Source organism: Dermacentor silvarum, chromosome 3 (genome assembly GCF_013339745.2).
Source record: "Dermacentor silvarum isolate Dsil-2018 chromosome 3, BIME_Dsil_1.4, whole genome shotgun sequence".
In the NCBI taxonomy this organism is placed as follows: Eukaryota; Metazoa; Arthropoda; class Arachnida; order Ixodida; family Ixodidae; genus Dermacentor; species Dermacentor silvarum.
Genome location: NC_051156.1, coordinates 172,669,780 through 172,693,966, shown reverse-complemented (window position 1 = coordinate 172,693,966; position 24,187 = coordinate 172,669,780). Strand labels below are relative to the sequence as shown.

Here is a 24,187-nt window from a genome sequence, read left to right as displayed (position 1 = left end):
GCGACGATAGGGGCGCCGGGTGCGACCATGATTCGATGAAATGGCTCATTGAGGCACTGCGATTTGCCAATTTGGCATTATTTTCGTGGGCTGGATGTGGCAGGCCAGTGTTGGTGCGGAGCGGGGGTGGGGGAGAGGCGCGCTTTCCTGGAACGGCGCGAAAATTTGAAGTTGGCAGTGAAGCTAGGGGGGGCTCTTGCACGGGTAGGGGCGCTTGCTCGGAATTTTACGGTATGTGCAAAATAACAAGAATAAAAGAAAAAAGAACACACAGGTAGATGATTATCCGAAGATGACAAACCACTGCTTGGCAGCATGAACTAGATCAATTTACATTCCAAATACTGAATATAACAAAACATTGATTCTGCATTGTGTTTATTTTGTCACAATCAAGTATGTTCGTCGCATCCTGAGCTTCATCAATGGTGCCCGAGAATGTGTAACGGCATCTTAAGACTGCCGATGATAATTGCCTTCGGTCAGCATGAGTGTTTGGTATTGGATAACGATTACGTAGGTCACTCTTAGTCTAGAAATTTATAAACTCATCAATTGCACTTTTACAAGGTGAAAGTTGAAACGTCTTTGCGACATTTATTTAAAGTGACAGTCATGTTTCACGCCGAGATTTGAAAACTATATATGGTTAGTCATAGCGAATGAATAAGCACAGTTAAACGTCCTTATAACGAAGTCGGATCTGACATGAAAATACCTTCCTTATATCCGACATTTGTTATAAGCATATATATTTGCAACACACTGATCTTCGCAAGAAAATTTGTATTTACTTTCTTATACCCAATAATTTGTTATATCCATGTTCGTTATACCGAGGTTTGACTGCATGTGCTTATCGCACTTATCTTTAGGTGTATTTGCGCGATAGCAATTGTATGAGAGGAATAGAACATCCTTAAGAATTTCATGCGTGCAAGATATCTTTCGTAGCTGCCAGAGCGCTATTCCTTCTACCCAGCAGCAGTTGCCTTGTGTGCTGCGTCGTGCCAATATGTCACACCAGCATGTAGTTGGAACACCGTTCGAGGACTTGTTGTTGTTGTTGTTGCCCATCCAACTCGTGGCTCATGTACACTATTGGAGACTGGCAAAGAAATGGGTGGGTTGTTCTCAGTGTTAAGAGCAATCTATAACAATGATACGAACAAATAAAATTTCAGGACTGAGTGAAGCTGTTTAAAGCTGAGATTACATGTTAAAAATGGAAGCAATATTATTACGCAGAATTAATAATCATTATTTGAAAAGCACACAGATATAAAAGGAAAAAAACACAAATTAAAGAAGGCATTCCGGTGAACTCTACTGTGGCGCATTCACCCCTGTGGAAGAATCCCCAGCAGAGGCACCAAACGAAAGAGTCTAAGCACAACGCTAAACCTTGCCATCGCTGTGAATACATACGGGCGAAACTTCCACATTCTTTTTCATTTTTTTTATTAGCAAGTACTTAAAACAATCTGAAAGTATTTTTTAGTGAGCGAGGCGACAAAGGTGGAAGAATAGGATGAAATAACTCGGACATTCGAGAGCCAAGGGCGAAGTTCAATAACCACTGGCCCACAAGAGCACTAGCTGGCTGTCGTACGACAGCGGGCTAGATATTTCAACTCCACAGGCAATTTCACACAGCAAGTAGCTGGTAACAGCCTACTAGTATGCTTGCACCGACTATTGTCCCAATCATTTAGAATGTGCACACTTGTCCATTCCTACCAGGAATGGACAACTCAAGTACTCAGGTGCCCGCAGTGGCCTAAATTTTAGATACTTTAGATTAACCTTTAAATAATATATTTCTGATACTTTTCTGATTTAAAGGTTAATCTAAAGTATCTAAAATTTAGGCCACTGCGGGCGCCTGAGTACTTGAGCTGTCCATTCCTACCAGGAATGGACAACTCAAGTACTCAGGCGCCCGCAGTGGCCTAAATTTTAGATACATTAGATTAACCTTTAAATAATATATTTCTGACTAAGAAGTCATGTCAGCCAATTTATGCACACTAGGTAGAAAAAATGTACAAGTTATATAGGAGTGAATACTTATCAGCTGTTTTCCTAAAAACAACAACACTGAAACTGATTGGCCATCATGTGCCGGAAGCACTTGTTAGAGCAACCCACAACAGTTTATCTCTAGACACATTGTGCGATTCCTAGTGGCGGCAAAAACAGGCACTACTCTGAGCCTGATACCGCATGCATTTTTTGTATGTTTTCTCATTACACGAACTGCTGCAGATTCGGCACAATATCTATGAGATGCAAATGACAGAAGCAAAAAAAGAAATAGCCAGCGTGAACAAAAGAGCATGCATAATTGAAAAATTAGGCATGACACAGAGTAAATTGCCATATTCAAACAGTTGATATTGTTACACATGTTTCAGATAAGACTAAATCATGTTCCAATGACAAAAAAAGATGTAAAAAAGTGGGGAAGAACATAATTGAACGAGAACCTACCTGCACAGCCTGAATGAGATGGTATGTAAGAAAAGAAAGCGAAAGAGCTCTTAGGACTGTGCAGCATAGATTCAGTGCCATGTGCAGTGCAGGTGCAGAACCAAACAAACAGAAGAAACTCAATTCAGAAGCTTGATAAATATAGTGGAAACGCTCAGAGGAACAAGGCATGGTAAGAAAGTGAGCGCTTTTTCAAGTAGAAGGCATTACTGTGGCGAAATGTTTGTAAGTTTGCAAGGCATGAATTGTTTCAGGTTAGGGCTATGCGATTTATTGATTAACCTTCCGATTAATCGACTACAGCTTTAATCATGACAAATTTTTTCTCATGATCAAAATCTACCAGAGAATTGCAAGAACTGCCAGAACTGTCAATACTTCCAGAAAACAATAACAAGCTTCTTTGCTTCTGCAGCTGGACCTGTGATTGTGTTTGAGTTTGACATGCTTGAATGTCCATTCAAGTGTCGTTCAAGTAATGATAAAGACAGCTGTCAATTCAAACAGCCAGTTTTTTTTCTTTCGTAAAAATGTATGTATCGTAACAAATCACTGGCGTTGATTTATTTCACTTGTGTACATAAACCTACAAATATGCTTAATCGATTAAAATGTACCAATTAAATGGGGTCAAATTTTTAATCAACGCACAGCCCTAATTCAGATATGAAAAGACAACCTTAAATGGTGTTATCCCAAACTACAACGAATGTAACAAAAAAATAACATTCTTTTGCGAGTGAACCGATTTACTTCTATCACGAAATTTCAAGTGCGCTCTAGAAATTGCTTCTCTTGCAGTTTTTTCTTCTCTCTTTTTCTTTTCATCTCCGCATCGACGGGCGGGTATGTTATTCCAACACATGGCACTGGTGTCTCCTCACTGTGAGTTTTGCCTCAGCCCCATGACCGAAATAAATCAGCATGAACAGTGCAACTATGCTTAAAAAAAAAGCTGGAAAGAGCATGAAGTGTTTAGTACACTTCATTTATTATTTATACTGTAAAAACACGACACGCGAGATAGAAGAATATGTTACTGGGTATTGACAATGAAGGAATTCGTCGTTTTTCTTTTTCTAAGCTACAGCCAGAATCAACATGGAACACTGGTTTCTGACAAGTTTGTTCCATTTCGGCCCATCATTTACCAACTTCTGGCAAATTGTTTTGGTGTTTGGATGTTTCTCACGTTGCCTTACAATGTTTTCCTAACATTGGTTTCTCTTGTCCCCATTGTCTCTTGTCATCTTGTCACAAACGACGAGTCAATATCCCCGATGAAAATAAATTTCAACGAACTTTCTTCGCATTAGTGTCGTTCGATCTCTCCAGTCTTTCTTTTTTATTATGCAACTTTTCATTTTCCTATTTAAATAAGTGGAATCTCGATGATACGAATCTCACGGGGTCACGAAAAATATTCGTATTAGCCGAAATTCGTATCATCGAAACACAATTAAAACTAGCTAAATTAAAGAGTCGAAGGTGAACTCACTCAGGCACACGCACGTAAAAAGCATTTACAGTATAGATTACTTATAACGTAACTGTTTATAGTGCAGAACAGGCTACAACGCGGCCTTTTCCGGATCCCGTTTACCTTCCCATAGAACTCCATGTATACGCATACCGCTTACAGTGCAGCCGCGTGAGACGAAATACCGGTTATAATGTGGCTTCCGCTGGAAAATCTCGCCGACAAGGGCGGTAGCGAGCACCCACCGACGGGAGAGGAGATCAACGAGGGGGCGATGCGGAGGAGGAGCATGAGACGTGGAGCGCGAGTCCAAGGGCGATAAATCACCGCGCGCCGTATGTGCGAGTGAAAGCGCACCTTTTGCCTTCACGCACGGAGAGCGAAACGCACAGCGGAGAGCAAGCGCGACTTCCGTCAAGGCCGGGCACGCCAGTCGAGCCCGGCCCTGCTTCCGTCGCACGAAAGGCCCGGGGGGGGGGGGGGGGGGGGTAGGCATGGAGGGAGGGGGGCGACAATGTGCTGTGTGGCACCAAATGCGTATCTTGCAACCGGGCGCAAGGGTAACTGGCAACGCAATCTCCCACACGAAAGGAGCACAGCGGGAAGGCAGCGCAGGAGGGAGGGAAGGAGGAAGGTGGGGGGCGGCTTCTACACGCCTGCATGGGGAAAAGCGCAAAAGCCAGAAAAGCGCCACCACGTCAAACTCTTCGCGCCCAGTCGTGACCTCCGCGCTGTCCGGCGCCGCCAAGTCCGCGCCTCCGCACCAAAAGAGAAAAGGAGAAAGCGCGTGACTGCGCTGCTGTTCTCTCTCGCAGCCGTCGGTGGGGCGGCGTTTATTCGTATCCACCGACGCAGGTCGAAAATTGATTCATAACAACCATTCTCTAGCACGTTGCAAAGTAATGGGGCTCGGCCGGGACCACAGAAAAATTCGTGTCATCTGGAAATTCGCATTAGCCGTGATTGTATCATAGAGATTCCACATTGAAAGATAACAAACATGGCCAAGAGGATACCAGGCCATAAGCAAGGTGAGTCACCACCACTTTTTTTGTAGTGCTTAGCCATGAATTTCTTCTATAGCTATCCCGACACGCTGCCGCGGGGAGCCAGGGTCTGTTTCGGCACCGTTTACAACTCGCTGCACTTTGCTTCATTAATACTCAAGTTTCTGATGCGTACACAACATGTCCTTGTCAGTACGTTCACACAAAACAAGGCAGCCATGACGGTGAGCTTGTTTCTGATGGACTTGAAGCAATCTAAGCATCCGCATTTTAAGTCCAAGTATTTTTCTGAAATGCTGCTGATTGTGTTTGGCAGCCTTGTGACTCCATGTCAAAAATTTCGAAAATCGATCAACAAGTGACTCACTAAGGTTATCTTAACAGAGTGCTGATTTGGGCCAGTCGCAACAGTTCAGTCATGATGGCGATCAGCGCACTACATATCTCAGCATAATCAACTTCTCTATATGCTTTTCATAGATTATGAAAAGGCATTTGATTCAGTAGAGATACCAGCACTCATGGAGGCATTGCGTAATCAACGAGTACAGGAGGCATATGTGAACAACTTGGGAAATATCCACAATGATTCCACAGCTACCTTGCTTCTCCACAAGAAAAATAGAAAATTACCTATGAAGAAAGGGGTCAGGCAAGGAGACACATCTCCAATGGTATCACTGCATGCTTGAAAGAAGAGTATGAAGGCTTAGGAGTGGACCTAGAAAGTGGAAGAGTAGGGTTCAATCCTAGAGTCTGTAAAGCAGTACGTTTATCTAGGTCAATTACTAAAAGGGACCCTGATCATGAGAAAGAAACCTACAGAATAAAAATGGGTTGGGGTGCATATGGCAGGAATCACCAAATACTGTCTGGAAGCTTACCACCACCATCATTGAAAATAAAAGTGTGCATCATTGCACTCTACCGGTGCTAACATAGGAGGCTGAAACTTGGAGATTAACAAAGAAACTCGAGAACAAGTTAAAGACCATGCAAAGAGCGATGGAACGAAAAATGTTAAGCGTAACATTAAGAGACAGGAAGGGAGGGATGTGGATCAGGGTGCATATAGGGACAGCCGATATTATAGTTGACATTAAGAGAAAAAAATGGAGCAGGGCAGGCCATGTAATGCATAGGCCAGATAACCAGTGGAGCATTAGAGTTACAGAATGGATGCCAAGGAAAGGGAAGCGCAGTCAAGGACGGCAGGAAATTAGGTGAGGTGATGAAATTAGGAAATTTGCAGGCGCAAGATGGAATCAGCAAGTGCAAGACAGGGGTAATGGGATATCGCAGGGAGAGGCCTTCGTTCTGCAGTGGACATAAAAATAGGCCGCTACTGCTGGTGGTGATGACGCTGGTCATGATGATGATAATGATTGCCAACTGTGAGAAACTGTCTGCACGGCAAAACTTTAAAAAAATTTCAACCTTTTTTTTTCATGCGATGGTTTGCATTCTCAGCACGCTGGAACAATACCAGGATAGCGGCTAAAGTGCTCACCTGACACTGAGGCCCACAGTACCATATGTTCTGGCAGCCAGAGCACATGAACTGGGCATGCTGGCCACACATGACACAAGTGTTGTTCTTGCTTTGCGGATTCTGCGGCGCCTGTGTCGGCTGTCAATTGGGGAGGAAAAAAATGGGAGGACAAGGGGAGAGAGTTAGCATCACCTTCTAGGTCCAAGGGCTCAAGCAGGATGAAATTAATAAGTCGAACATGGCTCGTGTAAATGCTAAAAACCAACACAAGCGCGCTTCACGAGATGAGGAAGCTGGCCACTATCTTCAAAGACCCATCGTACCACAAGCAGCACACAGTTGGTGCCATTCTGTACAGAGATGAGTCACCTGAGCCACTTTTTATTGCGATAGCAATTATATGGACACAAGAAGGATTTCTGCTGTCGGCGTCGGCGTCAGGTTCCGTATGACGTCCACAGCGATGAAATCGTTGCCGCGCACCGGACGGTGTATGTGCGAGTGAAAGCACGCGAGGGACACGCGCTTTCACGGGGAGCGAACGCACGGCGGGGAACAAATACGCGTTCTGCGCCGTGCTCCCTGAAGGGCTGCAGAATTAAGCGCCTCTTTCCTCCTTTACAATCACTATATATATAGAACAAATGCGACTTCGTCCGTCGCGCGAAAGGCCATGGGGGGACGGGAGGGAGGGAGGGAGGGGAGGCGACGTTTAGCTGCGGCACCAAATGCGTATTTATATAAAACCGTTGCGAGGCGAGAAGGTGGTAAAGACTTCCGACGCTGCTCGACGAGTTTCCCGTTCTGATCTCGTCGAAAGCCTTCGAGCCGCCCCCAGAGGCCCTGGCAACAGTCAACAACGTTGCACGCGTTCGGTGCGAACGCGGACAAAACGGCGACGGCGGCGACAACAGTTCTGCACGTTGCTGGTGCTGCTGCATGTCAAAGTTTATACAGCTGATAAAACTACTATCCTCACTCTGTATAGCTCTCTACTAAGTTGCTATCGCAATTGATGCTTCACCTTTCGGGTGAAACTGTGACATTTTTTTATCAGTTGAAATTGGGCACTAGTGGACTTCTTTTTTATTCTTTTAATTATATGTAACATACGGTAGGCTATTTCAGAATAGGTACCTTCAAAAATAGGGATCCCCTAACGATTAACATCGCACCACAGCGCATGCGCTGAAACCAAATGATATATTTAGGTTTGGTTTTTCGCACGCCCCTAACGCTAAATATTAAAAATAGCGTGGGTGTGCCAGATGCCCCAAACCTACTTTGCGTTGTCTCAATGTCGTACCAGAGGGAATGACCTCAAAAAAAAAAGACATTGTGTGTCCTTTGCACTTCGTGCATCGCCCTGTCCTTTTGGTGTGTGTGTGTGTGTGTGTGTGTGTGTGTGTGCGTGCGTGCGTGCGTGCGTGCGTGCGTGCGTGCGTGCGTGCGTGCGTGCGTGCGTGCGTGCGTGCGTGCGTGCGTGCGTGCGTGCGTGCGTGCGTGCGTGCGTGCGTGCGTGCGTGCGTGCGTGCGTGTGTGTGTGTGTGTGTGTGTGTGTGTGTGTGTGTGTGTGTGTGTGTGTGTGTGTGTGTGTGTGTGTGTGTGTGTGTGGTTATAAAAATAGGCTGCTGCAGCTGCTGCTGCTGGTGGTGATGATGCTTGTGATGATGATGATCAAACATGTCAAAAACGCCAAAATAGTGGAAATCTAGGCATGTTCTTTCGTTATGCTCGGTTTGTATATAGCAGAGGGAATGATCACAAAAAGAACACTTTGTGTGTCCTTCGCGCTTTGTGCATCGCCTTGCCTTTTTTTTTTGCGGTCGTTTCCTCTCCACTACACAAGTTGAAGATCATGAACGAACAAGCCCCAATTTCCACTATCTTGAAGTTCATTTCTCGTACAACGGGCCCTTTCAAATGTTCATTGCGCTATGCGAGTCGAGTCGTCTTGTCCTTCTTTTCTTCTTTATTTGGTTGTTCCCTCTGTGCAATACAACCCAAAGATGAAAAATGCATCAACGCCTCCCTCATTGAAAATAATAAACTCCCAGGTGTACTTTTCATCCTGTCAAATATTATGGATTGCATTATTTGATGTTCTTTTTTTTCTCTGGCATTATGTTTTCATTTTCTATCCACGTACAGGAAGGGCGCTCGCCTGATGCTAACGCTAGCAGGGAACCCTATTCTAAAGCAGCTTCCAGGCAGGGCAGACCTTCAACACAAAGTGGTCACTTGTAGGCGCAACCTAAGCTCTAGACCACTATTCTAAACCTCCTTGGTGTCTCTTCCTTCACTTCATCCACTCATTCCATTTGTGCTTTCCTATGGGCTGTTGTTCCATTTAGACGCTTCCACGTACTTGGTTTGATTCGGACTTTCGCATTCAGTATAAAATCACAATGTCTAACTTATTTACAGCATTAGGCATTCCAGAAGAGTGAACCCTCCCAAAAAACACGTTCTTAGTTACTTTTCTCACCTCATACCAAGGAAAAATGTTGCAGTTTCGCCCGAAAGGCGAAGCATCAATTGCGATAGCAAATTAGTAAAGAGCTATTCGGAGTAGGGATAGTAGTTTTATCGGCTGCATAAACTTGGACACATTCGCTTACTAACTGAATTAACAAGCGTGGTGTCAGCATGCACAAGCAAACATGAATAGATCACACTCAATGAGCGCAGACGACTGTCAAAACGCTGGCAGCAAGCGCAGCCGCCGCAGCGAGCAAAGGTTTGTGTGGTCTATCGCTTCTACTGAAACTGAGCGGCGAATGCACAGCGCATACAAAGGTCAGAGCCGTGTGCAGATTGCTTTTAAGAGACGGTGTGAGCGACTGCCACAGACGGCCACAGTACAAGCACAGTATTTGGCAGAGCAGAAGCTGCCCCCCCTCCCTCCCGCACTGCCTTCCCGCTTTCTTGCTTTCGCGTGGGAGATTGAGTGGCCAGTTCCCCTTAAGCCCGGTAGCAAGATACGCATTTGGTGCCGCAACACAGTGTTGCCCCGCCTCCCTCCCTCCCATAACCCTACGGCCTGTCGCGCGACGGAAGTCGCGTTTGCTTTCCACCGGGCATTCGCTCTCCGTGATAGCACGCGTCCCCCGCACACTTTCACTCGTGCATATGGCGCGCGGCGACGATTTTATCGCCCTTGGATTTTATACGGAACCTCACGGCGATGCCGACGGCAGAAATCCGGTTGAGGTGTCCATATAATTGCTACCGCAATAAAACAGCAGTTAATGCAAGAAACCCTTGTGCACGCACGCCATTACACATCTATTTGTTCACTGTTATTTCAAAGCGCTGGCTTCCTCTGCTAAAGCGAAAAAAGTGATCTGCTTTATTTGTTGATAACAGTGGAAAGCATTCCAATGAATTAAGTACACCTTACCAAGCCAGTAGCATATCAACACACTTATTTCTACAGAAAGACACTACCGGCTGGACGCTTTCAAGAACTATATAATACCAACCACAATATGCGCCACGCACATATGCAAAAATTTCTAAAGTTAAACTACACTTTCGCAGCCACAAGGACCTTCAACACTGCATTCCTTCAATGATTCTGGCAGTTTGGAAATAACTGTTGTTCACTGCATGATGCCAAATATCAGTGATATTACTATCCTTCAGACTGACCTTGACAATAGTTGAATGATGTATTCAATGGCTAATGCTAGCACATGGGAATTTCTCCATGAAATGGCCACACCATTCATAATGTTAACAAGGTTAACATATCTTCTATCTCTACTAGCTAAAACATATAGCACGCCCAATTTTCTATGTAAATTGCATGCTTAGCCGCACACGTCAGAAAACTTTATAGATCGCTAGTTAGGTCTAAACTCCTGCGTTCCTGCCCTAACTGGAGCTACGTTCCGGTCGCCGCCTGCGCCCGGCCACCCCCACAGCTATGACCACCCCTGCGTCGGCCGCCGGCACTATCGCTACCCCGCACCTCCACCACTTTGAAAGACGGAAGACGACCAGGACAGGCAGCACTGGCAGACCCGTTTATTCCACCGGCATGGCCGAGGCTCAAACACGAAGAAGAAGAGAAACAGGGATGATGATGGCTATATACAAATGAGAACGATGAAGTACGTGAAATGTGCTTACAATATAATAAATTTGGGGTCGCCATGCAACACTACTCCAATTCGCTTTAGCTAGATACACGTTTAAACCTGCTTATAACAAACCTCTGTATAACGAATTCCTGGATATAGCGAAATTTTTCTATTCCCCGCCGTTACTCCATAGAAGCACATGTATTTGAGACCTCTACGTAACGAAGTGGCAGCGGGAGAGCCCCTCAAAATAACGAATTTTCCCCGCCGACAACCTAGAGATTTCGACCCAAATTTTGTAATTTTTGCGCGAGCAGCAACCCTCTCTGCCACGACGGAATGCGAAGCAGCGGCGTCGCGCTTGGCGCGCTCGAATTCACATCGACTGCGAGGCGAGAGCCAGCGCACATGTGCGTGCGTGCGCGAGGCGGGCCTTCAGCTTTCAGCACGGACCTGCTCTTCCCAGCCCGCAGTTCCAGCAGGGTATTCAAGGTCGTACTCTGCTACCTTGCCGATTCGATGCTGGCTGACCGACTGTAAGGGCACCCTGCCCGAGACGATGATGACTACCCTCTCCCTCCCCTTCTTCCGCTTTTCCTACTCTCTATCCCCCTTTTGGAAACGTACGCGCGTGCAGAGGAGGTCTCGCTGCCGGGCTACATCGGTTACAGCAGTGCGTCGGACTGTGCCATGCCTGAGTGTGACGCTGCGCCGTGCTCCATTGACGTGCATCCGCCTGGCCGTCCTTGCGTTGCTGTCTACGTGCGAGCCGCCCTTCCTCATGCGCGGGTCCCCACGGACCACCTGTGCTCCGCGATGATCGAGTGCGTGGCCGTCACTGTGCGCGTGCACGGCACCAACACCTCGGTGGCCAGTGTTTACGTTCGCGCAGGTGCCCGTCGCGCCGACTACTCGTTTGTTGTGCGCCTCACCGCGCTGCTCTCTCCCGACACCGTCGTGTGCAGCGATTTCAACGCTCACCACCGCGACTGGGGCAGTGCCAGGAGCAATGCGCGAGGAGGGGACTTGTCGTCTGCCGTTGCGGCTGCGGGCCTCACCGTCCGGGACGGAGTCGCCACACTGATCGATCTGGCGCTTGTCTCGGAGTGCTGCTCTTACTCCTGGCAGCGTGGTCCGGACACCGCCGGATCGGATCACTACCCGATCACCCTGTGCCCCACCAAGCCAAGTCGCGGCGCCACGCGCGTGTACGCTGTCGTGCGGTGGCCGCTCTTCCGCGAGATGTGTGCGAGACCGTCGCGCTGCAGTGATTACTTCGCGCACATCGCGGAGTGCGTGGGCCGTGCCACGACACGCGTGATCGTCCCCGCCGGCACGCCCTGCCCCGACATCTAGTTGCTGAACGTCCGCGCGGCTCGCCGACGTGCTCAGCGACACGCGGTCCGCTCCGCTGCCGCCGCGGACTAGACTACATAGAACCGTCTTGACGCGGTGTGCAGGCGACACGCGAGGCAGCTGCGCCGACGTAGCTTGGCGGGCCTCTGCTCGTCGCTCGCGAGACCCCGCAACCAACACCGCGGCTGGCGCGTCCTGAATGCGCTGCTGAACCCCAGGACACCACGGTTCCCTGTGCTCGCCATTGCTGTGGCGCACGGCATCAGCGAGCTCGCGATGGCCATGCCGCGTTCCTGCTGCTCTTGGGACGTCCAGAGCGCGTTCGACTCCCTGCCCCACGACACCATCATCTCGGCTGTGCGCGCTCTTGGTGTGGGGGGCAGGCTCCTGGCGTACGTGCGGGCCTTCCTAACCGACAGGTCGGCTGTTGTTCGGGTCGCCCGCCCGTTCAGCGACGTGCGGTGTGCCTCAGGGGAGTGTGTTGAGCCCCTTTCTGTTTAACCTCGCACTCGCACCCATCAGCGAGTGCGTGCTCAGCAGTGGGCGCCTCCCTGTGCGTGCCGTGGTCTACGCGGATGACGTGGCGCCCTTCGTCCATGGCCCGCCGGCAACGATGGCACAGATGCGTCTGCAGCTCCAGGCGGCGGCGGATGCGGTCGGCGACTTCCTGCGGGCTATTGGCCTGCGCTTGTCGGCGGCAAAGTCGGAGGCCATCATGGTCCACCCACGCGCTGCTGCCCGGCGCCACACTGGCTGCGTGGTCGTCGATGGTGTCCCCCTTCCCTGGCGGCTGACGGTGCGCTACCTCGGGCTCACCATCGACCATCGCCTGACATAGCTCCCCGCCGTGAAGCGGATTTGCGCTGCCATGCGCCAAGTTGAGGGCGCGGTGACGGCTCCTCGTGCATGGTGACGGCTGCCCCCCCTCGTTCGCGGTTGGCATGTACGGTGCAGCGGCGCTGTCCAGGGTCCTGTACGCGTTCCCGCTGTGCAACCTGCGACTGCATCTGTGGCGACGCATCGACGGCGACCACCGACGAGTGCTTCGCATTTGCCACGGCCTGCCCAGTGCTTCCCGTGTCGTGGAGACGCTCGCGGAAACCGGCGCCTGGCCCGTCTCCCTCACTCCTGATCTGCGCGCCCTTGGCCACTTGGAGCGCCTCTCCAGTGCCCCCGGTGCCGGCCCCATGCTGTCATACCTGCTCGAGCTGCCCAAGTCGCGTGTGGGGAAGCTCCTCGAGCTCTTCGACAGCCTGGTGGTCAACGCCCCAGCCTCCCCTGCTGCTTGGCCGCCACCAAACCAGCGTGTGCCGTTGCGAGTGTGCCTCGACCTGCCGGGCGTCCGCTCCAAGCACCGCACGCCTTGTTGCGCTGTGGTGCAGGAGGCTGCTGCTCGGATACACGATGACCTGGTGGGGAGGGCACACCTGTACACTGATGGTTCTGTCTGCCAGGACGGTTCCGCGGCCGCCGCCTGCGTTGTGCCGCACCTCGATGTCGCGAGACAGTGCCGCCTGTCCTACCGAGCTTCCTCCACCACAGCGGAGCTTGTGGGACTACATCTGGCGGCCGACATCCTCGAAGAGGCTCGCCACCGCTGTGTTCGGAACCCGGTGACAAGCTCTTCCTCGAAACTCCTAGATAGAGCACGTCAGAATCGCTCGAATGTTCCTGAACCGAGTGGCGATTCTTTGCGACTCGAGGTCCGCTTTGCGCCAGCTGCTGCTCAACGAGCGTTCGCCGCCACTGGCACAGCGCGTTGCCTGCAGGCTGCATGCTCTACAGTGACAGGGGTGCGACTTGTGCCTCCAGTGGATACCGTCGCACGTCGGTGTCGCCGGGAACGAGGCAGCTGACGAGACGTTGCAACATCTGATGTGTGAGTGCAGTGCTTTGTCGACGGCGCGCGCAGAACCTCCCCTGCTTGACGGTGGAGGACCTCCTGCACCCCTCGGGCTGCACATCGAGCCACGGCAAACTCTTCCGCGCACTGCTGAACTTTACCGATGACGTGGGCTTGGTCAAACGCCTGTAGCCCCCCCCCCCCTTGGGCACCCGGCGGCTCTTCAGGGGCCGCCCGGGGTGCTGCGTTGGGGTCCGGCGGGTGTCTGTCGGCGACTCCGTTCTTCCTCTGTTTGTGTGTGTGTGTTTTTCTCATACGGCGTACGCTGCCGGGTGGTGTGTTCTCTCTCTGATAGCGTGCGACTACGACGTAAACCCCACGCGCCTGCGGCGCCTTAGATGATGCTGCTGCTGCTTCCGCTCCTGCGCCTGCGACCTCTTTCCCTTCTCTTATCTTTCAGTCCCCATCCCCCTGTGCAGCGCGGTTGAGGTGTCCTCTATTGAGAGACAGTTATCGCGCTGCACTTTAACCCATTCTTTCGCCCTTTCCAACTATAATCTCTCTCTCCCTTTCCCCGCCCCTCAAATGCTGAGCAGTGCTCCCTATAAGGGCTGCAGAAAAATGCATCTTTTCTTTTTTCCTCAACTTCTACTACTACTACTACTACTCCCTCTACCCGGTAATCTTGCCGCCGCGGGCGTGACCTTTCCCCCTTCCTTCATTCATACCTGATCCCGCCGCTTGCTGCAGCTGGCCTAGCCCGCCAAGCAGGCACTCTCCTTTTCCAGTTGGTGTTGCCGAAAAAAAAAAAAACGTTCTTTTTTTTTTCAACGCGCTGGCAGCGCCATTCTTTGGTTACCTGCGCAAGTCTCTGCGCTTCACTTCACTAGCCTGACACTAAGTGACACTATAGGGCCATTTATAGTCGACGTAATGCGAGCGCGCGCGCACGCACGCCACGTCACTTTGGCAAAAACGACTGCACCGGCGCAGTCAACTTAACCGGCGGCTTCCGACACGGCCCGAAGGGCCCGGCGCCGAATTGGCTCCTGACTCATTCGCACATTGGTCGCGCCGACTGCGCCGACCCACAATTCCATTTCGCATGAAGAAATAAAGGCGCCCACGCCGCTTCGCCGACAGTCGCAGACAGCCATTCAAAGCGGCGCGTGGGCTTGGGATCGTTCTGCGCATGCTCTGAAGATAACAGCCGACGGCACGCGTGTCGGAGTATAGAGGCCGGAGATGGCGTTTCGGCTGGCGCAGCGCAACCGGCATAGCAGGACTGGCCGCAAACGACGCTGGCCCGCGTGCAGATAACGTCGGACTATAAACAGGCCTTATACGACGCCATCGGTAAGCGGTAAGAATCGAGTAAGTACGGTAAATGTTTCTTTTTCGAATTTTTGTGCCGCACCTGCATATAACGAAATCCTCTTGATAACAAAGTTTTTCAGGAATTTGTCAATTTCGTTATATCCAGGTTTAACCGTATTTAGCTATAGGCTCAGCCGGAGAGGTTGGAAGCAAGTGCTTTCTGTTACTCCATTTCACTTATATGTATGGTGAGGCGCTATGGGCAATGAAAATTACTTGACACCTCACAAAAATTATCTGTTCTGCTTATGTTAGTTTATGATCACTACTGAAGGTGCCAGTGCATCTACAATGAAAAGCTGCCACAAAATAGCGGATATCTCACAACGCAAAAAAAAGGCACAAAAGAAGCTCCCCTGTATTGTTTATCCTAAACGACCAACTGCCTTGCGCTTTGATGGTGCTTTGCGACTCTAAGCCTGCATCACAAATAATCGCATGCATAGTCAGACAAGGACCACATTACATGTGGCCCTCGACGTTACAGAGCTTATAAACATTGCACCACAGATGGGTCATAGAATTAAATTTCAGTCGCTACATGTGCATTGAGGACTGGAAGGCTATGAACTTTCTGACACCGTAAGCTGCCTTGCATGATGGCACCATAGTGCACATAGTTTCTTGCCCAGAAAACAGGCTCCATGATGACGAAAAATGCTAAACATTTATTAGTAGAGGCAGCCGACCAGTAGTTAAATCACACTGTCAACCCAGGTGTCTCATTAATTTCGCCAACGAAACAAAGTTTTGTATGCCACCGAAACTTAAACTCTACGATGCTGGCTTGGGTAGGCTGAATACTGCTTGGCGTGGTAATCACTCAGCATTATGCACACCTCGTCCGCAATGAGAACAGCCCTGATCACGACCACTGCCATGTACTAAAGACGCTGACGCATATATTTTGTTATGTTCAGTACACAGAAGCGACGGATTTTGGACACTTGTCTGGCAGACATCGACACCAGGCCGTTACTGCAGATTTCATTTAAAATCCTTGGTCCCTACCCGAGACATACAACAAAAATTCTATGGGCCCATGCGGGAACATTTTACACAATACAGGACTAGCCTCAGGAGTTTAAATATGGTGCTGTGTCTATGACTAGCATCACCACCCCCCTATTTTTGTCATCGTCATTACACATCCTTCCTTTGTTCCTATTTTCTCTTTCCCTAAGTGCAAAGTGGTAGGTTAGAGCACACAAGCTCAGTTTGAACCCTCTGGCTTTCTTACAGGGTGTTCATTTTTAAGTTATACAGAATTTTAAAAAATCACCTGTGGCAGGTAGCATAATTCTTATTGCTGAGCTGGGTTATTCGAAGAGACAGACATTAGTAGCACGAGAAATCAAAACACATATTTTGCTAATTTAATAAAATTGACTAATGAACTTTTTAGTTAATTACCTTACGACATATGTCGAAATTAACAAATTGTAGCCTGTGAGTTTGCAAGATGCATCATCCGCTTGAAATGAATTTTCAGGATGACACCAGGTTTGAGATATTATTTCCCAAAGTGTGGGACAAAATACATGGGCGTGCCAGTTACTTTTGCGCTTCAGAGTGTAAAACAGCATTTTGGTAAAAAAAGAGTAAGTGGAACAACAGTGCATTTTCCCGGCGAGTTTGATGGTTCAAATCTCCAAACTGGTGCCATTCTGAAAATTTATTCCAAGCGAATACGCCTGACAAGCTCACCGGCTACAATTGGTAAGTTACAATATGTCATAATGTAATTAACTAAGAAGTTAATTACTGAATTTTTGTTAATTAGTTGAATACGTGTTTCAATTTCTCATGCTACTAAGGTCCACCTCATCAAATAACCCGGCTCAATGATAAGAATTATGCTACCTGTCACAGGCGATTTCTAAACATTCCGTAAAACCTAAAAATGAACACCCTGTATAAGTTCTGCCACTACTACTACTATGTACTACGAAATTTCTATCATTTCAACATATCTCCTTTCTCCCCTATAGATACCTCATTGCAGAACTGCCAGTTGCATTGTGTTGCCTGATCAACACATGCAACAACACATTCATACCCAACTACCTCCCCACGTTCAACGCTGGTGGTTCTGACCATTCATAAGTGATGACGGCAATATCTAACAGTTTAGTACTGTGCATAGTCACTCCTCTCTGTTACGCCCAGAGGCTGTCAGAGCTCTCTCGAATATACAAACAAATACCTGCGCTGATAGAGCCTGTTCCTGGGGCGGTGCTTGACTTCCCAACGACGCTGCATGGGCAACAGGCTTGTCTCCGGGCCGCATCATGTGTCTGTCTTTTGACATTTGCTGCATTACTGGCTCTTCACGGGACGGTCGTTTTGCCGGAGGCTCCCTTCCAAGCATGGCAGCATTTGTAGTATCGCTGCTACGTTGCTGCTGCTTCTCTAATCCACTCCACGCGGGATGGCCCGGGTACAAGCCATGTTTCGCCATCTGAAGAGCATACTGTTCGTGCAGGCCTTCCGCGTAGTTGCTCCAAGCGGCGTTGCTCATCGCAGGATTCAGGGGCAGGTCTTCCGGTAGGACGCGCCTGGTGGGAAATGAATTGTACGTTTGAAAGGCACTCTGAACACCAGTGGGATAGCCCGGTGGCGCGCCCTGAGACTCGCGCGACTTCATGGCATGCAGCCATTGCGCGTGCTCTTGGCTCAAGGGTGCGGTAACCTTCTCGGGCTCCCTCTGGCGCTGTCCCGTCGGTGCCATGGCAGGACGCTGTGAGGTACTGCGCATTTCGCCATTTGCCTGTGGAAGGCTGGCGGCACTGCCAGGCGAGTACTTTCGCTTGACCGCAGGCTTCGGCGGTTCCATAGGGTGCTGGATTGGGTGCTTGCTCCTGTCGAGTGGGTAGTATGGCCTGCCGTATCCTGGCACCATTGGCGAGTTGAGCGGCTGGGTCCCCATCATGGGAGCAAAATCTCGCTGGAGCTCCACGTTGCGCATATTGAACATTCCAGCTCCAATAATTGGCATGTTTAATGGAATGTTGGCGTGCGGCGGCAGTGATAGCGGTGGTCTGGTCTGCTGAGGGGGATGTGGCAGCGGGTAAGGAATGAGTCCAGGAACTGCCTGATGCCCAGATGAAGTTTTCACCAGTGGAGAGGACAGAGATGGAGACGACGTCTTCTGCTGGCCACCTCCACCGATTGATGATGACCGTTGCCTTGGAACAGCTTTCGGATCATCCAGAAGAGAAGATGCCTTCTCTGATTGAGAGGCCGGGCTTTGTCCCGGCCGAACCTCAACTGAGGTACCAGGATACCGAAGGTCATCTTTTGGATACGACTGCGGCTGCTCGAGCGAACGCTTATACCTCGCTTCGAGTTGGTTTAGGGTCTTGAGCTTTTCAGTTCTCGTGTGCACCACCTTCTCGTATTCAGCCTCCTTTTGAGCCGCCAAGGCGTCCAAGTACTTCAACTCGTCCTTTAGCATCTCCATTTCCGTTTTCAGACTGCTCGTCTGTGAAGAATGGCCACCTGATTCAGGGCGTTGTACATGGGGTGAACTCGACGGAGGCTTCGCGTTTGCTGAAGCTGCCGGCAGTGACGCAGCTCCTGGTCTTTCTTGTCGGGAAGTGACTATTTCCTTGTACGAGGACTCTGTCTTGCTATCTTTCATGTAAGGGTTTCCAGTTGGTGGGGACATGTTTTTAGCAGCTGGGTCAGGACTTTGCTTAGGTATTTGAGGCCCAATGTATGCACCCATTTGAGGGTGAGGACCCACTCCGTATGCTTGTTCCGTGTTTTTGTAACGCTGCTGTTGTTGGTACAGTTCTGGCCTTCCGTTGCGAGGTGGGGTGTCGCGCGTCAGTGCAGGAAGTGGCTGAAGAGGCTGACCACCTGGCTGTGCTTGGTGCGCTCGAGGCATTGGATAATATGAAGCCGTTGAGTGCATTTGCTGCGCTGGGCGCGAAAACGGTATCTGATGCGATAATTGTGTCTGGTGCAAAAGCTGTGCCTGGTGGGATGGCGGCGGCGGCTGGTGTGACGGCGGCACCTGGTGCGGGAAATGTGCCTGGTGTGACGGCGGTGGTTGGTGTGACTGGGCCGCCTGTTGCGGCAACTGGGCTTGATGCGATGGCTGATGCGACAGCTGTGACTGATGCGACGGGGTTGACTGGTGCTGCACTAGTGCTTGATGAGGTGATGCACCTTGGTGGGAAGGTGGAACTTGGCGTAGCGTTGGTGAGCGCTCAGGTACCGCAGCTCTGTACTGCTGTTGTGCTTCCATACGACTCGGCAACATCTGTGCACCCCCAGAGAGCCTCCTCTGACTCAACTCGGGTGAAATCTGTGACGAAGGCGGGTGCCTCTGCTGCATGATGGGTCCGCGAGAGTTCATCATTTCTTGGTAGCGGCGTTCCTCTAGCCATCTTTGATGGTCAGCCATGACAAATGCATGAGGCTGGAAGAAGGAATAGTGCTCCCTTGGTGTACCATAAGCTTCACCTCGTCTGGCTGCATCACTCAAATTTATCGGCTCTGGTGCCCCAGCACGCGGTTTTTGAGTACTTGCTGCTTGCGTAGCGTTGGCATCTGCAGACCTCGACATCTCGGATACTTTGCTGGCTTCAGACAACATGGACGTTCTATGCTCGCCACCGCTGTGTTCGGAACCCGGTGACAAGCTCTTCCTCGAAACTCCTAGATAGAGCACGTCAGAATCGCTCGACTGTTCTTCCGGGGCTGTCCTCCCCTGTGGAATGACCTCGGCTTGGGTTTTTGGGGAATGCCTAGGCTCGGCTTCCACTTCTGGCATGGCCTGAGGAACGCATGTTAACATCGGTGCAGAAGATAGGCCAGGGGTGCCCATTGGTAACTCAAGCGCAGCATTCGAGCCAGCCATATGAACCTCTAAGGGATATTGCGGTCGCATAAGGGCTGTGGACGTTATCATTTGTGAAAGGCGAGGATCGCTCGTGTAGGTATCAGGATGCGCAGTGACTAGAATCTGCCTTGGGATTTCCTGCTGCACCATTTCTTGAGACTGCCCATCACCTGTAACGACCAAAAAGTGCACACAAGTCAATTTTTACTCCCCACGAAGAAACTACAGATTTAAAACTACAGATGTAAAGCAATGTTCGCAATCATTAGACTAGTGATAAATACTGGACCATTATCGATCGAACTTCCAGTATAGTATATCTCAGATGTGGTACGCAATCTACACGCACCTGGCACATGCGCACAATGTCGGCGTGCTTCCTCATCCCCACGATCAGCCACACCGCAAAAAGCGAAGAAGGCATGACTATTTTACGTACACGTAAGCATATAATTTCAATTTGATTATTTCTGAGCAATAGACTTCATGTGCTCACCTCGAGCGAGTTTTAATTTAATACATCCAATCAAACTTGGAGCAGATTATTCAGTGTTGTCCTCTAGCTTCATACTCTCGTTAATTTTTACCATTAATTACAGCCATGCTAAAATAACTCTTCATAAAACGTGTTGCGGATTGTGAAGGAATGTCTTACCTCCATTTTTGTCCTCCTCTGGTGCATCTCTGGAAAGCAGGGTAACAAATTCTGCATTCAGTTCACAGTCCTAATATGTACCGTACACATGCATGTGTAGAAAACAGGACCCATGCTGAGAAAAAAAAAGTTATTACGCCAAAACTACTCGTAAGAGCAGGTGCCTGCCAAGGACTACAGGCATTTATAAGTAAAGGCGGCCGACCAGTAGCAAGCAGTTTTTATGAACCAGGAGCTTTTTTAACTTAAGCCTCATATGTGTAAGTGATATGCTTGCCGTTCTCGAAAGAAAAGCCACATAGGCACATTCAAGAAAGAACTGCAATGTTTATTACAATCAATTGCAATTAAATGTGTCAGCCAAGCTCTGTCTTCTAAGAAATAATGACGCATTGAATGATTTTGTGGGTCAAAACTGGGGTCGTCCATAAGGCAATCCGCATGCCTCAATGGACAACAGACTGCAATGGTGAGAGATTATCACGACGACTTGATAAAGCGAATTTTCAATGCATAACACCTATTATCACAGTACAGCGTTGGTTCGAATGATCCCTCACATTTTCGCGAATGCTGTTTTATCAGCCATTAATTAATGGTCTAGCACAAGTATACATGTCGGCGAGCCTTTTCATTGAAGTAAACTGCTGCAAATCAATTCCAGCGTTGGATGGAGACACATTAAAAAACATTAAGATCTTTTTTTTTTGTTTTTTTACAGAGCACAAGTGACTGTCTAGGTGAAAAGAAAAAACGATCTGATATTTAATCTGATAGATATATATAAAAATATTCTAAGGAAGCATTGAGCATATTCAAGTTCCCTTAAGGTATTGCGAGGTTAAAAAGTTAAAAGCAAGGTGATTCAATTCCATGCCAGAGGTGACTTATGTTGCGTTTGGATATTAAAACAAAGATAAATGTATATCTGACCCATAAATTCAGAACTGTGCTGGACACATCAGCCCCATCCAAACAAGTAAACTAGAGTGCAAGGCCTGAGGTGCCAAAAAGGATGAAGAAGCTATAAAATAGGCCAATGGGCGGCACAATTCTGCATAGCTGCGCCAAGCTGTGTCATGCCAGTGTCATGTACAGTATACGGCTTAGGAACATGTTTTACACAAAATGATTACATAGAACATTTCTCACTCATTGGAATGTGCCCCAGCCATGATATGAGTTCCACTAGAAATTCTGACAAATCTGATGGAAGACTCGGACACACTTACTGCCAGCAGAAGAAATAATGCATAAAATTAAGGCAAATAAAACACAAACAAAGCATGCGAGTAATATACCGAAGCAAGGGGATACCAAGGGGCACGTGCTCACGAAATATTTCATACACTATTGACCCCTTTCGCGGCGATCCCGTGGGCGCTGCCATGTTTGATCACGTGGTGACGCATCCACTGCTTGCCTCAACTGCCTCTGTTGCCTCCTTGTTTACAATGGAAGTGTATGACGCCGGTGCGGCTTAGAAAACCTTTGTTTTCAGAGATATCGTAGACGGTGACTAGGGGGACGACACGAAGCTTTGATCACAGCTTCAAAGAACATGCAAAAGTACTTTCAGAACTGATTAAGCTATGTCCAAACGGCGCAAGCAGCGTATATGGTGCTTGTTCTAAAAGCGGGGCTAAATATGTATTCCAAGCTATCCAAGCTTTTCGATAATGAATTCAGTCAGGATTAGTGTGTTTTGCTCTTTATTTTTTATTCGTCAAATATTTTGAAGCAGTGGCTTGTCAGTTTCTGACTCAGTGAAGTTCCTCGGTGCGACCACTATCTGATTATTTTCTGCCTAATCGCTCGCGGGTGTGCTCAGTTCCGATAGATTTGTTCTTGTTGCACAGAAGGCTTGAAACATAGCTGTTTTGTACCTTGTAATACGTTGTAGTAAATATATATTACAGCTAGTAACTCGCTTACTCTTGCGGACCGTCACGAAACATTCAGTTTCGACCATTCGTGCGCCATCGGTGTAGTCCGTCATTTATTGTGCGTATATAGTGCACATATATTCAAGTGTGCACCCATTCACTTATTCTCGATATGTCGGCGGCATAGTGGGCGTAAGTTTTCCTGCCATTTGGGCCAGAAGTGTATATACATAACGTGTGAGAAACTTACTATGACAGGAAGCAGCGCTATACTCTCTTTGTCATTGTTTAATGAGTGGTACTCACTCTTGCCGACGTTCTAGGGATGAAGCCCTTTCATTGAAGGTTAGCGATGCAAGGCTGGCGGATGAGCAAATTTCTGTATCCTCGAGGAAAGCTGTACAGCACGAAGTGCCAGTAACACGTTTGGACAGTTGCAGCAGCGGTCCGTGAACTTGGCCACACAGATTCATTCTATTCCTTAAAATGCCAGTCACTATTTTTGCAGCCAACTACTGCACACCTCTTCAATCCACATGATTCAATCTAGCATGATTGGAGCACAGCGTGTTACGAAAACTCAGTTGCGTTTCCGACAGCTGATTGCAGAGAAGCAAGGTAGAAGCGGTAATGGTTTCGTATTCGTGCGCGGTCGCTGAAGAGAGGTATGGCACGGCGCCGTGAGCCGTGCTCTGCGAAAAGGGTCAATATAGCGTGTTTCTTTCAAATTCCGGAAGATCTGCCACAAGGCATATGCAGAGTAAAAGAAGGTTAAATGAATCCTTCCAGTTCTTCATAGTACAGGAACGGCAGAAATGTCTCTGCAAACTTACTGGCCATAACCCGACCGATGGTTCTAGTCTTCAGGTAGTTCTGGCTTCAGTCCAGCCTTTCTTAAAGGGGCCTTGAACCGCTTTTTATCGAAATGGAGAAAGGCATTTGAAGTGAAAATTGGCTATTTTAAGAAGTACTTTGCCACAAAGAGTACTTCAAATCATTCAGCAGAAGCGGAGTTATTGGCAATCAAACATGGCCTCCGGTGTGCTCCCATTCCTTCGCACTGCGAAGGCTACGGCGGAGTGAGTCATGGCCACAACGCTTTGCCTTCGAAACGACACCATGGCGCAGTTGAAATTTCATTTTGGATGTTAACATAGATGCCACGACTTCCTATTTTGGTGCCTACGATGCGCTAAACTTAATCCAAACGCAGTTGTCCTCAGCAAGCTGCAGTGCGTGTAGCCAGTGGACTCGTGGCGGCACCTCGCGGCAGCCGTGGTAAGCCGACCGCAACGACCAATAGCAGCCGCATACAGGAATCTGCTTTATTACGAAATAAAACACACAGAAAAGAGTGAGAATCATGACTTCTGTTGAAAAGAGAGCATTTGAGAGAAAGGTGACTTCACGCTCCGGTTGCGAGCCCCACACACCGCGTATGGCAGCAAAAGTTGGCAGAGATGTTCACAGCAACGTATGCTACCCGTGGACTATGTTAATTCACCAAGCCCGAGAGGTGGCTCAGGGCCCCTTTAAAATCTTTTGCCTGATTTATAGCGCTTGTTCCTGCTCCTCTAATCAAAAGTATACGGACCAGAGAGATCGCAATAAAAGGGACTTTCTTCTCCGCCTATGCATGTGACTGGAAATTGAGGACT

At 48.8% G+C, this 24,187-nt stretch overlaps 1 protein-coding gene across 3 annotated transcripts in view; it reads right to left on the bottom strand.

Annotated features, from left to right (window-relative positions):
* Positions 1-24,187, bottom strand: part of LOC119445029 (uncharacterized) — an 83,716-nt gene that overhangs the window by 8,063 nt on the left and 51,466 nt on the right. For 2 of the 3 annotated variants that reach the window (XM_037709357.2, XM_049663896.1), the window contains exons 5-7: positions 20,644-20,672; positions 17,343-20,158; positions 6,491-6,610 (exon numbers count right to left, since the gene is read on the bottom strand). In XM_037709357.2, the coding sequence (XP_037565285.2) occupies positions 6,491-6,610; positions 17,343-20,158; positions 20,644-20,672 (2,965 nt within the window). The remainder of the gene's footprint in view (positions 1-6,490; positions 6,611-17,342; positions 20,159-20,643; positions 20,673-24,187) is intronic. The other variant, XM_049663897.1, reaches the window with a different exon arrangement.